This window comes from Pseudophryne corroboree, chromosome 2 (assembly GCF_028390025.1).
Source record: "Pseudophryne corroboree isolate aPseCor3 chromosome 2, aPseCor3.hap2, whole genome shotgun sequence".
Classification (NCBI taxonomy): Eukaryota; Metazoa; Chordata; class Amphibia; order Anura; family Myobatrachidae; genus Pseudophryne; species Pseudophryne corroboree.
The window spans coordinates 544,456,375-544,474,370 of record NC_086445.1 but is presented as its reverse complement, the minus strand read 5'-3'; the positions used below and the strand labels follow the sequence as shown (position 1 = coordinate 544,474,370).

At 42.5% G+C, this 17,996-nt stretch overlaps 1 protein-coding gene across 1 annotated transcript in view; it reads right to left on the bottom strand.

Moving 5' to 3' along the window:
- Positions 1-17,996, bottom strand: part of IL22RA1 (interleukin 22 receptor subunit alpha 1) — a 56,029-nt gene that overhangs the window by 10,212 nt on the left and 27,821 nt on the right. The window contains exon 6 of the mRNA XM_063954303.1: positions 14,488-14,609. Within this exon, the coding sequence (XP_063810373.1) occupies positions 14,488-14,609 (122 nt within the window). The remainder of the gene's footprint in view (positions 1-14,487; positions 14,610-17,996) is intronic.

The following is a 17,996-nucleotide window of genomic DNA, read 5'->3' as shown; positions in this document are numbered from 1 at the left end:
CCAGATTTACATGCAATATATGAGCCAAAGAGTACATCTGGGCATTATACACAGGTGCAGCAGTATAAACTCCTGGAAATTTGGGGAGTTTTGATCAGAGATGAGCGGAAAAGTTAGCCAGGTGAGGCACTGCCTCACCTGCCATAGACTTTTTACTCCAGAGTTTGGGCTATAAAAATGATTAGAATAATGCAAAGAAGACATTTCAAACAAATAATTTGTATTTATCATATACTTTATATACAGTCAAAACTCACAAGGCACAAACGTTAGTATGACAGGAAAGGCTCTGCCTTACCTGCCTCACCCCACCACACGTTACTGGTGCAGAGTGAGCCACCGCGCATAGCACTGCAGTATAGGGGCCGCTGTTAGCAGCACTTGTCAATTATCTATTTTAATTGCTTTTACTTGTAGCTTCCCCCCTTTTTGAAGCCCAGCATCTCCTGACTGCCCCATTTCCCCCCCCCCGCCCCTTCTGTCACTAATACCTATACAACATTCATGAACTTAACTTGATAGCTCTTTGTTATTCAGTGACACTGTCCTTTATTACATTTCAAGATGCTGACATACCCAGTATTCGAACCCATTTCCTGCAGTCAGACACTATATTCATTGAGCTATCTGCCCTAACATAGACAACTAGAGATTTATAAGCTAGAGAATTCTAACTATTTGAAGCTTACTTTGTACTCTGGAAAAAAAATATCAGCATTGCAGCTGAGCGATCTACTGTATGTAGTGTGTGGCTGCGAGAGATTGGATGTATGGCTGCATACTACATACTGTAGATCTGCTCAATTGCAAACAGCTGCTCAAACTGCAAGTAGCTTTATATAGTTAGAAATCTCATTGTTTTTTTATACAGTATCAAATAGCTCAATGAGTAATGTGTTTCACTGGAATGCACAAGGTTATGGGTTTGAATCCTGGGTATGACAGTATATTGAAACATGTTATTTAAAAAAGAGTATTGTAACTGAAAAACAATGAGCTCTCAAATTTAGTGCATGAATGTGGTAAAAAGATGATTTGTGTCCAAATTTTGACATGCCCCTTACCCATAAGTGCCTGTGCCTTTTGTCCCTAAAGGAAAAATGGGGGGGAGGGGCACCAATTATCTTTCTGGCACATTGCACCAAAAAGTCTAGTTACGGCTCTGCCTGCAATGTGCTTTATTAGATGGATATGAAATTGGTGGCCATGAAGCGTCTGCTAGGCATGGCACACCTCCCAACATGTAGGGGGGAATTCAATTGAGGGCGGGAAACTTAATACCCAGCAGGGTTTTGCTATTCAATTAGTGGGCTGAAAATGAGACGCAGTGATTTCTATAGAAATCACTAAGGGGGACATGTACTGAACAGTGATAAAGGTAGAGAAGTAAGCAAGTGGAGAAGTTGCCCATGGCAACCAATCAGCTGCTCTGTATACTTTTCTAGTATTCAAATTGTAAATGTTACATCAATGGTGATTGGTTGCCATGGCTAACTTCTCCACTGGCTCACTTCTCCACTTGGGAAAAATTGCTGGGACTTGCTCTGGAATCCCAGTGGCCCCCCTTCTGAGCACTAATTAAGCAATTGTAATTTTCCGATTAGCTTAATTAGTCAGTAATTACTAACCTTCCAAAGCTGTGTCTTCCCCAACATTGGGATCCAGACTCCTGCAGCAGTGGTGAGTATGTGTCTGTGAGTGTGCGTGTTTGTGCATGAGTGTGTGAGTGTGTGTGTGTGTGTGTGTGTGTGTGAACCCTGGTGTGTGTTTGTGCTGGAAGAGCTACATCTCTCCCCCAAGCCTCCCTGCAGACCCCCACCTCACCCTGTGTTAAGATAAAGGGGAGACCACCGGAAGGGTGATTATCATTTTATTTTATTTTTTACTAACGTCACAGGGTTTTCAGAGCTGAAAACTCTGCAAACATTTAAAAAAAATTGGGTATTGCGGGTATCGGGAGCGCACATACCCTAGGTAATCCAAGGGTGGCACTCCAATACATAGGTGCAAGAGGTGAGGCCCTCTCTACATAACGTGTGCAGCATTAGCCCACAGTACTACATGTTTTCAACTGTAAGTTAAACTGAAACTATAACAGTTCTGTCTTTATAGATATATATATGGAAGGAAGGGGGGATGAGGGATCTATAGCGACTATAGTGTTAATAAAATGTACAGTTGCCAATTCTAAAATAACTATTTATTAACATATAAATTGCACGTAAAAGAAGCATATATAAAAAATGGGACAATAACACATACACAGCTGGACTAAAAACACTTAAATGAAATCTTAAAACTACAATATAAGCAAGTAAAATGGATTTTCCTTATCTTAGGTGAGGTAGGTACAGGATTTCACCAACGCGTTTCGTCTCAACAGACTTCTTCAAGAAGAAGTCTGTTGAAGTCTGTTGAGACGAAACGCGTTGGTGAAATCCTGTACCTACCGCACCTAAGATAAGGAAAATCCATTTTACTTGCTTATATTGTAGTTTTAAGATTTCATTTAAGTGTTTTTAGTCCAGCTGTGTATGTGTTATTGTCCCATTTTTTATATATGCTTCTTCTACGTGCAATTTATATGTTAATAAATAGTTATTTTAGAATTGGCAACTGTACATTTTATTAACACCATAGTCGCTATATATCCCTCATCCCCCCTTCCTTCCACATTGTTTCAGGGATTTACCACCCCTGTATATTTTTTGAGGGACTCAGCAGACGCCCCATTAACAATAGAGGGGAGTGTTTTTTAGATTGCCAGTTGTACAACATATCTGTGTACTATCACAAGTGGTGCAATATTAATCCCTGCTTTCATATATATATATGTATATATATATATATATATATATATATATATATATATATATATTACACACATACCTATAATATAACAACAATAACAATAATAATGTTTCTGGGATTTTTTATTGGAATAAATGTGTTTCGCTATATCAAACCTGTATTGGGATGTTCAGGTTGGTTTCATATAATAAGAACTAACAAGTGCAGTAGGAATGCTGAATGAAGACCAGTTTTACCAGTGCTCTGTATTGAGCATATTTGATCTACAAAGGAATTCACAAACCTGGAGAACCAGAATGGCAGCATATGTCACTAGTTTTCATGTTCTATTTTGTCATTTCAGTCTACCTTTGAGAACCCATTTATACAATCTACACACAGAGGGCCTGAATCTAGCATGCAGAAGTAGCTGCTTTATCGTCTTCTGATGCAGTCACATAGTTACATAGTCAGTGAGGTTGAAAAGAGGGAAAATGCCCATCTACGGCTTTATGCTGTTGCAGCTACAGAGCCCATCCCTGGTCGGCATCTGTTCGTATGAATGTAGAAGGACTGGCACACTCACTAGCAGCATCTGTAGATGCTGCTTTGCTGTCTAGTGCATAGAGACGCCCTATGACAGGTTCTGTTTCTCTACTTATGTGAGTGGCTCTCTGCCATCACATTCCCATGGCACACACATAACACGCTATCTCTGTGCGTGCCTTTTTGGCCACCCCCTTATTGCCTTCCAGTCACTGCCAAGCAACGCCCCATACATTGCCTCTACAGTTTTTCCTGCGTGTGCCTGAATCTGCACTGCGGCTTTGTAAGCACGCCATTGGGCCTCATGCGCAGTGCAAATTTTAGGGGTTTTCAGGCGGGATCCGGCCTGAAGATCGACAGTGTCTAGGTCGACAATGTTTAGGTCGACCACTATAGGTCGACAGTCACTAGGTCGACAGGTCAAAAGGTCAAAATGAGTTTTTCAAATGTTTTTTTTTTTCCATACTTAACGATCCACGTGGACTACGATTGGAACGGTAATCTGTGCCGAGCGAAGCGGTAGCGGAATGATGCACCTTGCCCGAAGCATGGCGAGCGTAGCAAGCCATGTGAGGGGACACGGTGCACTAATTGGGGTTCCCGGTCACTCTACGAAGAAAACGACACCAAAAAAACATAAAAAACTCATGTCAACCTTTTGACCTGTCAACCTAGAACATGTCGACCTTCTGACCCTGTCGACCTAGTGACTGTCGACCTATAGTGGTCGACCTAAACATTGTCGACCTAGACACTGTCGATCTAATGATCCACACCCTTTCAGGCATGCGCATTAGGTAAATATTCTTATTCTCTTTATAAGGTCATTTTTATGGGAAAGAAAAACATGCAAAAAACTATGTTCATTTGAAATTTTGTAAGCTTATCATGATGGGCGTTGTGGTGCTCCAAAATATAATATATTAAAATATGATATACAGTACTATACTATAATATATAAAACACATGGAAGATATATAGACAAGTCTTATAATTGCAACAGCTCCTAAAGTGGAGATTTGGAAAGTGACCAGAAACTGTTGTTCTATGGATAGCGTGTCTCATTTTTGCCAGGAAAGGCAACCTGTGAGAGTTGCCAGAAGCCTCTTGAGAGCGTCAATAACAAGTGGTCATCTTGCACAGATGGTCAGCTTTAGAGGACAGCCTGTTCTACACAGATTCCCAGTTGTACTGTGTTGTCTATTGCTGTGACAATGCTAAGTGGGATAGTAACAGTCTTTGCAATCTTACAGCCATACATTTCTTCAGAATCACTTGCAATGAAGCTCATTTGAAAATGCAGTAATGTTATGAATTATATGACCTTTGAAGACAACTGATTGGTTCAATTTAACTGTATTTACTGTAGGTGTAATTTAGCAAAAGGAGCAAATACTTTATCAATTACTGTTTATTTTTATTTTTTTGTAAATAATTAAGAATAAGTATTGGACCTCATAGGCAAACGCATGAGGGGTTTCCGGTTGCTCAGAAACCCCCCTCCTCATGACAGTTGTCAATGGTATATACTATGATTGCTAGAGCTGCCGCCACATCATGCAGTTTAAGGGGCAGAGCAGAACTGTTGCACATGCTCAGTGGTAGCAGCTTCTTCTACCAAGTTTGCTGTGTGTGTGGATCTGAGTCCTCAGTCAGTGCTCTGGACCAGAGAGTAGCTACCAGGAAGAAGAGACAGGAGCCTTACCTTGAGGTGGGAGAATGTGTGCTTAGAAAGTGCAGTACTGGTTCTATTATGTTTGTGTATTTATTTAGTGATGTGCACCGGACATTTTTCGGGTTTTGGTTTTGGATTCGGTTCCGCGGCCGTGTTTTGGATTCGGACGCGTTTTGGCAAAACCTCCCTGAAAATGTTTTGTCGGATTCAGGTGTGTTTTGGATTCGGGTGTTTTTTTTACAAAAAACCCTCAAAAACAGCTTAAATCATAGAATTTGGGGGTCATTTTGATCCCATAGTATTATTAACCTCAATAACCATAATTTCCACTCATTTTCAGTCTATTCTGAACACCTCACACCTCACAATATTATTTTTAGTCCTAAAATTTGCACCGAGGTCGCTGGATGACTAAGCTAAGCGACCCAAGTGGCCGACACAAACACCTGGCCCATCTAGGAGTGGCACTGCAGTGTCAGGCAGGATGGCACTTCAAAAAAATAGTCCCCAAACAGCACATGATGCAAAGAAAAATGAAAGAAAAAAGAGGTGCAAGATGGAATTGTCCTTGGGCCCTCCCACCCACCCTTATGTTGTATAAACAGGATTATGCACACTTTAACAAACCCATCATTTCAGCGACAGGGTCTGCCACACAACTGTGACTGAAATGACTGGTTGGTTTGGGCCCCCACCAAAAAAGAAGCAATCAATCTCTCCTTGCACAAACTGGCTCTACAGAGGCAAGATGTCCACCTCCTCCTCATCGTCCGATTCCTCACCCCTTTCACTGTGTACATCCCCCTCCTCACAGATTATTAATTCGTCCCCACTGGAATCCACCATCTCAGGTCCCTGTGTACTTTCTGGAGGCAATTGCTGGTGAATGTCTCCACGGAGGAATTGATTATAATTCATTTTGATGAACATCATCTTCTCCACATTTTCTGGAAGTAACCTCGTACGCCGATTGCTGACAAGGTGAGCGGCTGCACTAAACACTCTTTCGGAGTACACACTGGAGGGTGGGCAACTTAAGTAAAATAAAGCCAGTTTCTGCAAGGGCCTCCAAATTGCCTCTTTTTCCTGCCAGTATACGTACTGACTGTCTGACGTGCCTACTTGGATGCGGTCACTCATATAATCCTCCACCATTCTTTCAATGGTGAGAGAATCATATGCAGTGACAGTAGACGACATGTCAGTAATCGTTGGCAGGTCCTTCAGTCCGGACCAGATATCAGCACTCGCTCCAGACTGCCCTGCATCACCACCAGCGGGTGGGCTCGGCATTCTTAGCCTTTTTCTCGCTCCCCCAGTTGCGGGAGAATGTGAAGGAGGAGCTGTTGACGGGTCACGTTCCGCTTGACTTGACAATTTTTTCACCAGCAGGTCTTTGAACCTCTGCAGACTTGTGTCTGCCGAAAAGAGAGATCCAACGTAGGTTTTAAATCTAGGATCGAGCACGGTGGCCAAAAAGTAGTGCTCTGATTTCAACAGATTGACCACCCGTGAATCCTGGTTAAGCGAATTAAGGGCTCCATCCACAAGTCCCACATGCCTAGCGGAATCGCTCTGTTTTAGCTCCAACTTCAATGTCTCCAGCTTCTTCTGCAAAAGCCTGATGAGGGGAATGACCTGACTCAGGCTGGCAGTGTCTGAACTGACTTCACGTGTGGCAAGTTCAAAGGGTTGCAGAACCTTGCACAACGTTGAAATCATTCTCCACTGCGCTTGAGTCAGGTGCATTCCCCCTCCTTTGCCTATATCGTAGGCAGATGTATAGGCTTGAATGGCCTTTTGCTGCTCCTCCATCCTCTGAAGCATATAGAGGGTTGAATTCCACCTCGTTACCACCTCTAGCTTCAGATGATGGCAGGGCAGGTTCAGGACTGTTTGCTGGTGCTCCAGTCTTCGGCACGCGGTGGCTGAATGCCGAAAGTGGCCCGCAATTCTTCCGGCCATGGACAGCATCTCTTGCACGCCCCTGTCGTTTTTTAAATAATTCTGCACCACCAAATTCAATGTATGTGCAAAACATGGGACGTGCTGGAATTTGCCCAGATGTAATGCACGCACAATATTGCTGGCATTGTCCGATGTCACAAATCCCCAGGAGAGTCCATTTGGGGTAAGCCATTCTGCGATGATGTTCCTCAGTTTCCGTAAGAGGTTGTCAGCTGTGTGCCTCTTCTGGAAAGCGGTGATACAAAGCAAGCCTGCCTAGGAACGAGTTGGCGTTTGCGAGATGCTGCTACTGGTGCCGCCGCTGCTATTCTTGCTGCGGGAGGCAATACATCTACCCAGTGGGCTGTCACAGTCATATAGTCCTGAGTCTGACCTGCTTCACTTGTCCACATGTCCGTGGTTAAGTGGACATTGGGTACAACTGAATTTTTTAGGACACTGGTGACTCTTTATCTGAGGTCTGTGTACATTTTCGGTATCACCTGCGTAGAGAAATGGAACCTAGATGGTATTTGGTACCGGGGACACAGTACCTCAATCAAGTCTGTAGTTGCCTGTGAATTAACGGTGGATAACGGAAACACGTTTCTCACCGCCCAGGCTGCCAAGGCCTGAGTTATCCGCTTTGCAGCAGGATGACTGTTGTGATATTTCATCTTCCTCGCAAGGACTGTTGGACAGTCAATTGCTTACTGGAAGTAGTACAAGTGGTCTTCCGACTTCCCCTCTGGGATGACGATCGACTCCTAGCAGCAACAACAGCAGTGCCAGCAGCAGGAGGCGTTACACTCAAGGATGCATCTGAAGAATCCCAGGCAGGAGAGGACTCGTCAGACTTGACAGTGACATGGCCTGCAGGACTATTGGCTTTCCTGTGTAAGGAGGAAATTGACACTGAGGGAGTTGGTGGTGTGGTTTGCAGGAGCTTGGTTACAAGAGGAAGGGATTTAGTGGTCAGTGGACTGCTTCCGCTGTCATTCAAAGTTTTTGAACTTGTCACTGACTTATGATGAATGCGCTGCAGGTGACGTATAAGGGAGGATGTTCCGAGCTGTTTAACGTCCTTACCCCTACTTATTACAGCTTGACAAAGGCAACACACGGCTTGACACCTGTTGTCCGCATTTGTGTTAAAATAATTCCACACCGAAGAGGTGACTTTTTTTTGTAATTTGACCAGGCATGTCAATGGCCATATTCGTCCCACGGACAACAGGTGTCTCCCTGGGTGCCTGACTTAAACAAACCACCTCACCATCAGAATCCTCCTTGTCAATTTCCTCCTCAGCGCCAGCAACACCCATATCCTCATCCTGGTGTACTTCAACAGTGACATCTTCAATTTGACTATCAGGAACTGGACTGCGGGTGCTCCTTCCAGCACTTGCAGGGAGCGTGCAAATGGTGGAAGGCGCCACCTCTTCCCGTCCAGTGTTGGGAAGGTCAGGCATCGCATCCGACACAATTGGACTCTCCTTGGGGATTTGTGATTTAGAAGAACGCACAGTTCTTTGCTGTGCTTTTGCCAGCTTAAGTCTTTTCATTTTTCTAGCGAGAGGATGAGTGCTTCCATCCTCATGTGAAGCTGAACCACTAGCCATGAACATAGGCCAGGGCCTCAGCCGTTCCTTGCCACTCCCTGTCGTAAATGGCATATTGACAAGTTTACGCTTCTCCTCAGATGCTTTTAATTTTGATTTTTGGGTCATTTTACTGAATTTTTGTGTTTTGGATTTTACATGCTCTCTACTATGACATTGGGCATCGGCCTTGGCAGACAACGTTGATGGCATTTCATCGTCTCGGCCATGACTAGTGGCAGCAGCTTCAGCACGAGGTGGAAGTGGATCTTGATCTTTCCCTATTTTACCTTCCACATTTTTGTTCTCCATTTTTTAATGTGTGGAATTATATGCCAGTATCAATAGCAATGGCCTACTACTATATATACTGCGCACAACTGAAATGCACCACAGGTATGGATGGATAGTATACTTGACGACACAGAGGTAGGTAGAGCAGTGGCCTACTGTACCGTACTGCTATATATTATATACTGGTGGTCAGCAAACTGTGCAAAACTGAAATGCACCACAGGTATGGATGGATAGTATACTTGACGACACAGAGGTAGGTAGAGCAGTGGCCTACTGTACCGTACTGCTATATATTATATACTGGTGGTCAGCAAACTGTGCAAAACTGAAATGCACCACAGGTATGGATGAATAGCATACTTGACGACACAGAGGTAGGTAGAGCAGTGGCCTTCTGTACCGTACTCCTATATATTATATACTGGTGGTCAACAAAATTATGCACTGTACTCCTACTATATACTACAATGCAGCACAGATATGGAGCGTTTTTCAGGCAGAGAACGTATAATACTGGTGGTCACTGGTCAGCAAAACTCTGCACTGTACTCCTCCTATATAATACTGCTGGTCCCCAGTCCCCACAATAAAGCAGTGTGAGCAGATATATGCAGCACACGGAGCACAGATATGGAGCGTTTTTCAGGCAGAGAACGTATAATACTGGTGGTCACTGGTCAGCAAAACTCTGCACTGTACTCCTCCTATATAATACTGCTGGTCCCCAGTCCCCACAATAAAGCAGTGTGAGCACAGATATATGCAGCACACTGAGCACAGATATGGAGCGTTTTTCAGGCAGACAACGTATACTGGTGGTCACTGGTCAGCAAAACTCTGCACTGTACTCCTCCTATATAATACTGCTGGTCCCCAGTCCCCACAATAAAGCAGTGTGAGCACAGATATATGCAGCACACTGAGCACAGATATGGAGCGTTTTTCAGGCAGACAACGTATAATACTGGTGGTCACTGGTCAGCAAAACTCTGCACTGTACTACTCCTATAATACTGCTGGTCCCCAGAATAAAGATATTTGCACTGCAGCCCCCTGAAACAAAGTGAGAGGACGCCAGCCACGTCCTCTCACTATCATTTCCAATGCACGAGTGAAAAATGGCGGCGACGCGCGGCTCCTTATATAGAATCCGAATCTCGCGAGAATCCGACAGCGGGATGATGACGTTCGGGCGCGCTCGGGTTAACCGAGCAAGGCGGGAGGATCCGAGTCTGCCTCGGACCCGTGTAAAAAGGGTGAAGTTCGGGGGGGTTCGGATTCCGAGGAACCGAACCCGCTTATCACTATTATTTACAATGGTATATTTAATCTTTTAACAACCACTTTGTTTGATACAGCATATACTATAGAAACCATCTATGATGTTAAATACTAATACTATATTCCATACAGTATCCAGTGTAAAAAAAGACCAATGTTTATATTACTGTCCAGGGTCGATACTAGGTTGTTCTACCGTTCCCCCAGACTCCCATGCTTGCTCCAATGTTACACAGAGTAGGAGATTGTGTACTGGCATTCTGAACCCCCCCCCCCCCCCCCCCCTCTAGAAATCCTGCGTTTGCCACTGTTGGTGTGTTGTTGTTTTTTTACATTAGAGTACTTTGTGCAGATCACTGGTAAATATGCCTGCATTTATTTTAGTAAAATTTTATAGGACATTGTGGAGTGGAGAAGTGTTTATGTGGAGAAGTTGCCCATGGCTACCAATCAGCATGTAGCCATTATTTTATAGAGTTTATTTGATACAGGTGTGTCGCTGATGTTGCTATGGGCAACTTCTCCACTCATCCGCTACTCCATCTTTACATTGCTTTATACATTTTCCCTAAATGTAAAAAAATAAAATATGTACATTTATTTTTTAACCCACTGTTTTATTTCATTTGTTGATTTTTCATTTTTGGTATCACTTCACTTTTTTTGATAAGAACTTCGACTTTTTTGCCCAGTGGCCAGTGGTATTTATTTATACCTAAGTATCTGCAGTGTAAATCATTTATTATAACCTTTGAACAATTTACTTAATCTAGAATATTGCAGCATGATGAAGCTTACTATCTATGCTTAAATGCACTACAAGTAGTGATTATATTATATTGTATGTTTTTATGAGTTTCAAAATTTAGGGCCCCTGCAACTAGGTATACCTGATGCAGTGCCAAGTAGCAAATGTGCAAGATAAAAATAGCTCCCTTACTGTAACTAGTAATGGCCCTTTTGCCTCTTTATTAACAAGTTTATTATTATTATTATTATTATTATAATAATGCTTCTTTAATTAATATATTAAATATTAGTATCCCAATATTTATTATAATACATTATTGTGCACCCTTACATATTATAGTAAATATTAGTATCCCCTTATTTATTAAAATACATTATTGTGCCCCCTTATTTATACTCATGAGCAAGGCTAGTTAGTAAAATATTTTTTTTTTTTAAACACTTTTTTAACACATGCTTCAGAGGCAAGATAGCTCAAATGGGTGTGGTATATTAAGTTGACAGTCCTAATGTCGACACTGACATAATGTCAACATTGCCAGAATGTTGACAGTTGGCATGTCAACAGTGAGATTTCAAATGCACTTTTTGTTTACACTAATAACTCCACTTGCACCATAAAGCTACCCCTAATTGCAGCATAACTCTTTAACACCAGGTGTCGACATTGGGTGTAGTATGATATGCCGGCGGCCTGGCTCCCGGCGACCAGCATACTGGCGCCGGAAGCCCGACCGCCGGAATACCGACAGCGTGGCGAGCGCAAATGAGACCCTTGCGGGCACGGTGGCGCGCACTATTTATTCTCCCTCCAGGGGGGTCGTGGACCCCCACGAGGGAGAAAAACTGTCGGTATGCCAGCAGTCGGGATTCCAGCGCCGGCATACTGTGCGCCGGGATCTCGACAGTCGGCAACCTGAAGACCACCCGTCGACATTCTAGCTGCAACTTTCACAATGTCAGTATTATGTCGGTGTCAATATTGTGAATGTTGACACGCTGAATGTCAACCTTCTGTACATGTCAACATTCGTAATCCCAAAAGTACAAGGAAAGTTTTTTTTTTAAATAATTAGGGTGGTATCCAATTACCCGCTGTAAATTACCGCTGGTAATTGTCTCACTGGGGGCTATCCAATTAGCCCCGATAAACCGGACCTTATCCTCGATGCTGTCACTTATCAGGGATTATGCTGAGGGACGCGATACATAATCCGCGATAAGTGCCCCTTTATCCGCAATAAGTACAGCGAAAATACATAGGTCCATGGCTTTTCGTGAGTACTATGTGTTTTTCGAGACAGGCAATTGGATAGGGGTGAAAAGTAAAACTCCAAAACACTTGTTTTTTTGCTGCCGTAGCACTATTGTGGCTAATTGGACACCGGCCTTAGGGGGTCATTCCGACCCGATCGCTCGCTGCAGTTTGTTGCAGTGCAGCGATCGGGTCGGAACTGCGCATGCGCCGGTGCCACAGTGCGCTGGCGCATGGCAGCTTTCGTTGCCTAGCGATCGCCTCTGAGACAGAAGCGGTCGCTAGACGGGAGGGGGAGCAGTCCGGCCAACGCAGGCGTGGCCGGACCGTTGGGGGGGCGGACCGCGGCGACTGCGCAGCGACAATTAACTCCCGGCCAGCTGCAAGAGCTGCGCTAGCTGGGAGTTACTCCTCAAATACAAAGGCATCCCCGCAGTGCAATGCTTTTGTATTTGCGCGGGGGTGGGGGGAGGCTTCACTGACATACGGGGCGGACTAGCCCTGTGCTGGGCGTCACCCCGCATGTCAGGGAGGATGATCATAGCTGTGCCAAATTTAGCACAGCTACGATCAACTCAGAATTACCCCCTTAGTTCGATAGCGAAAAATTCAATAGCTGTTAGGTTTAATCTTCCTTATTGGTGTATGATAGATAGCAGCAAAAAAAAGCTGGTTACACACTGGGCAATATGTCATGCAATCCGGCGAATCGGACCAACATATCGCTCAATTCAGTGCACATCAGGCAGTGTGTATGTCCAATATGCAGGTGCCCGCGGTCACTAGTGAAGTTGTCAGGTTTGATGTACTGTACATCAAACAAATCTGACAATATTGCTATTGACGCTATTAATGGAAATGAAGGACGGAACATTGATCATTCTGTCCTTTATTGCCATTGCTCAATGTGTACCCAGGTTCCGATATGTCATCCCATCGGACCGACATATCGAATAGGTACACATCACTCTAGTGTGTACCCATTTTTAGTATCGGTATGACCATGAACAAAAACATAGGCTGAACTCAGCTTCAGAGGTGAATCTACGATCACATAACTTGCTCCTGGAGAAGAGGGACAGGTGAGTGCCCAAAATTATGGGGAGCGGCCTCACAGATAAGGGGGGGTGACCTTTTGGGAAACAACGCGGCCATGAACCATGCCTCCATTTTCGTCACTGTGGGAGCATACCCAGGGTTTTGGGAGCTGCTGGACATTCCCTCAGTCCCTCTCTCCACTGAATAGATGATGTGCGCATGCTCCCCCTAAACGGCGGCTTAACGCCGCCATTCAGCCCCCTCCCGCCCAGTGACCACCTCTGTCTCAGAGGCGATCGCTAGGCAACGAAAGCTGCCATGCACAGGCGCACTGTTGCGCCGGTGCATGCGCAGTTCCGACCCGATCGCTGCGCTGCGACAAACTGCAGCGAGCGATCGGGTTGGAATGACCCCATAGTGACAAGATGGTGCTGTGCATAAGTAGTCCTTAGGTTGGTGGCCATCTTGGAATAGGGATTGAAGCCTCCCTGAAGGAACACTGTAGAGTCTGCACAGTTGCACTTTCCTCTTTCTACAATAACATGGCTCCCTGTCCTAATGTAATCACACAAAGTGGGCAGGTATCTGAATAAGACAAAATCTGCACACTCATATCCTGCTGGTGTGAACATTGTGAAGATATGAATGGTTACACCTGTTTCTATCCAAACCACTTCAAACTTGAGAACAACCTGAACCAGCAGGAGTTGAATATTAGATGGTATTAGGTACTCAATCCTTATTCACATACACCATACAAAGACAGCCTTGCTGCATACTGCACTGAGTAATATGTTATAGGTTAGGGTCCTGTCAGCATAGAGCTGGAGAATAGCATAGCCGAACATCCTTTGACATCCTGCCTTTTTCCTGGTGAAATGGGCAGGGGTGTGGGTGTGATGATGCATTCCTCAGCATACCATTATGACCTGATTTGTCCCGAGAAGGGGCAACAAGGCAGCTACGCATGGATAAGAGTAATCATGCAGTTTTAAACAAGACAGTTCATATGAATTTTAAAGACGACCAAATGAATTATCTCACATCCATTCCAGTATGTAATACAGACTTAGAAATCTACAGTATATCACCACACTCAGATATGTTCTATATGTGACCAATGTTCTGCACAATCTCTGTGGTTAATTAAATAACGTACCGTATGTCACAGGATATGTGTGATTTCACATAGCTCCTCCAGTATGTATGCACAGTTCTGTATTAGTGTGTTTTATGTGAATTTATAGACAATAACACAGATGGATCCTTAGTACATACATGACTATATTTCTATGGCTTATACTTACAAGAGAGTTTGGCTTTTTCACTTCTCGTTTAACGTATTTACAACTTGCGTAAAGTATTGCTGCACCCAGGGCAATAGCAAAAATGGTAATCAGACAAGCAAACAATATGAATAATGAATGATCTGTAAGTAGAAACATGAATCAAATAACGTCACATTACACATCAATGCAATGTACATTCAGCTCCATCTTTACAATTGTTAAATCTTAATAGAATCATTACCTGGGACATTGAGTGCATTTCCATGTGTGGGTTTATATCATACTTGCCTACCTGAGCCTCTCCATGAGGGAGAAAATGCTCTGTTCCTGGACTTTCCTGGTAATGTATGATTGCCATCACCTGTAGTGAGCTAGTTAATTGATAAGAAAGGTGTTTCACCACAGGTGATGGCAATCATACATTACCAGGAAAGTCCAGGAACAGAGCATTTTCTCCCTCATGGAGATGGTCAGGTAGGCAAGCATGGATAGCATACTATTGTACTACGCACGCACACCAATAATTCTTACTCATGTGCTCTTTTAGTGACTGGGATGAATTTTACGCTTACATTTCCCTACGTTTATCTAGTAAATGCAGGATGGATGGATGCAATCATGGGAAAGTACAATATGACTGTGATCACGCAAATGCTTCCCATGTAAACCACAAAAAAAGACACATGTGCGCCTATTAGGCTCCATTTCACTTGTGGTGCTTGAGCTTTGGTGCAGAATATTACAGTTTTACTAGATCACGACCCATTTCATTTGGTACTGTAGACCATGGAACGGTGACATCAGGAGATCGAAAAGTGTGAGTGAATCATTTCATGTGAGCCACCAGTATAAATGTAACATGATGATTAACAATTGTACTACTGGCACATACTTTATTTAATTCTCATTACACTTTAATGCACTAACATTTTCCATACCACTATATAATAGAACAAGCTCCTGTGTGACTTCTTTCTCGTAATGTTAAAGGGCAACTCCATTTTCACAGAGCTCTATGTAAACTCAAGTCTGTCCACTGGAGACATTGTTATTTACACACCTGATCGTTTGTCATATTAAGGAGCAACTGAAATAAATTTATGTAGACAACAGTTATTTTAAGTTCCAATTAGAGCTGATGACATGAGCACTTATCCCCCATTGAATTACTAAAGGATCAACAATTGTGGTGCTAAAAATCTATTCATGGGGGGGATTCAGTTCAAAGCAATGTGCCGCTGGGCATCACAGCGAAGCCCAGCTATGCACGTACATATTGCATATATTGGCCATTTATGTTTACATTGCAAATTTTCTCTCGCACCACTAAGGTGCCATCAGACGCGATGTGCTGTTCCTAAAGGAATTCATCACATAGATGGCTAAATCAATGTGTGAGATAACGAATAAAGAGAAAGAATTGGGTTCAATTGGGTGCACTCCGTCCCCTAAATTGAATTATTGTTAAAATCCACTTCATTAATTTTTATTTAAAAACAGGTATCAGCAGTTCAACAATCAGTTCAACAGCCTGTGCGGCTTATAAATTGTAATCTATATTTATTTTTAACCAATAATAGGTAAATTGAGTGAAGTAAAGAAATTTAGAAAAAAAAAAGGTTGTGAAGAAAATATAAGAAATGTGAATAAAGATTAAAAAATATGCTTTGTGTCACGTCTCTTATTTGCCTGTTGTATTAATTCCCATATGCATGCTACCAGTAAAATATAGGCACAGGATAAATATGTGTGCTATTATATATATTAAGATATATGATGTTTACTCCACAAACAGGAGAATAGGTACCAATTTATAATATAATATAGCCCTCAATGGCTACATGATAAATGGTACTTGTAACTCAGGGGCATATTTATTAAGCTTGGTGAAGTGATAAAGTGGAAGGTGATAAAGGACCAGCCAATCAGATTTTAACTTCCATGTCACAGGCTCAGTTTGAAAAATGACAGTTAGGAGCTGACTGGCTGGTCCTTTATCACCTTCCACTTTATCACTTCACCGAGCTTAATAAATCTGCCCCTTAGTATCAATGATTACCACAGTTTCCTAGGTTGTAGCTTTTAAATCCAGCGACTGATGAATGTGCCACGAGGAAGCACGACACCGGAGCGAAATGCGCATTGGTGGCCAGTGTGTTACGTCTACGATTTAATATATATTTATACAATCCCAATTGTTACTATACAGCTCTACATGCATCCCGCTGTGGTCTTTATTAAGATAGCAGCGATGACAGCTCTATGAGACCAGAGTGGTGCACAGGAGGTCCGATCACGACGGTCCCACACAGCGGGGACGCCCGCTGAAAGTTTAATGCACCAAACATGAACAGTATGCTCTACCAGCAATAGAATTTGATACTAGTGTAAGAAATTATATGTATTCAGGAATGTAAAATTATTTATGAATATCAAGTGTAGCTATTACTAAGAAAGCCTGTTCAATATATATTTAAACGAATGGTTGGAATTGTCAAACGGGATCTGAATTAACATTATCTATAAGAATAGGAGTCTGCATGCAATCTCACCATCATATAGCTGCAGCTACCTATTAATAACATTATTATTGTTACATATGAACTAAAATAATATTACAATAATTAAATCTATGTGATTCGTGGCTGGGAATTATAATCCCTAGTATAACCATTTGAATCTATAAATATACTGTTACAAGTACCATTTATCATGTAGCCATTGAGGGCTATATTATATTACAAATTGGTACCTATTCTCCTGTTTGTGGAGTAAACATCATATATCTTAATATATATATAATAGCACACATATTTACTCTGTGCCTATATTTTACTGGTAGCATACATATGGGAATTAATACAACAGGCAAATAAGAGACGTGACACACAGCATATTTTTAAATCTTTATTCACATTTCTTATATTTACGTCACAACTCTTTTTTTTTTTTTTTAGATTTCTTTACTTCGCTCAATTTACCTATTATTGGCTAAAAATAAATATAGATTACAATTTATAAGCCGCACAGGCTTTTGAACAGAGTATTGGTGCTGATACCTGTTTTTAAATAAAAATTTATAAAGTGGATTTTAACAATAATTCAATTTAGGGGACGGAGTGCACCCAATTGAACCCAATTCTTTCTCTTTATTCGTTATCGAACATATTCTTGTAATTGGGGGGTGGCACCCAATACGGACGGCATTATTAAAGATGGATACTTAATTGTATTAATTACTTAATTACTGAGTCCAATGTTCCCTTTAAAATAATCATTGATATTCTGGTGCGGAAAAATCTCTTCTCTAAATCAATGTGTGTTAAGCAATCATTGTGTCCTGGCAAACTTTTTTTGTTTTTTTGTAATGATCAAATGAAATATCAGACTGAAAATGTGTGTTTTGCTTATTGATATAAAGGTGGAGGAAAAAGTAAGCCGGACTGACCTACAGGGGGAGCCCCCCGGTGGAGCCCACTGCTCAGGGGGCCCCACCTCCTATTCTAGGGATCAGGTTCCAGACTGTG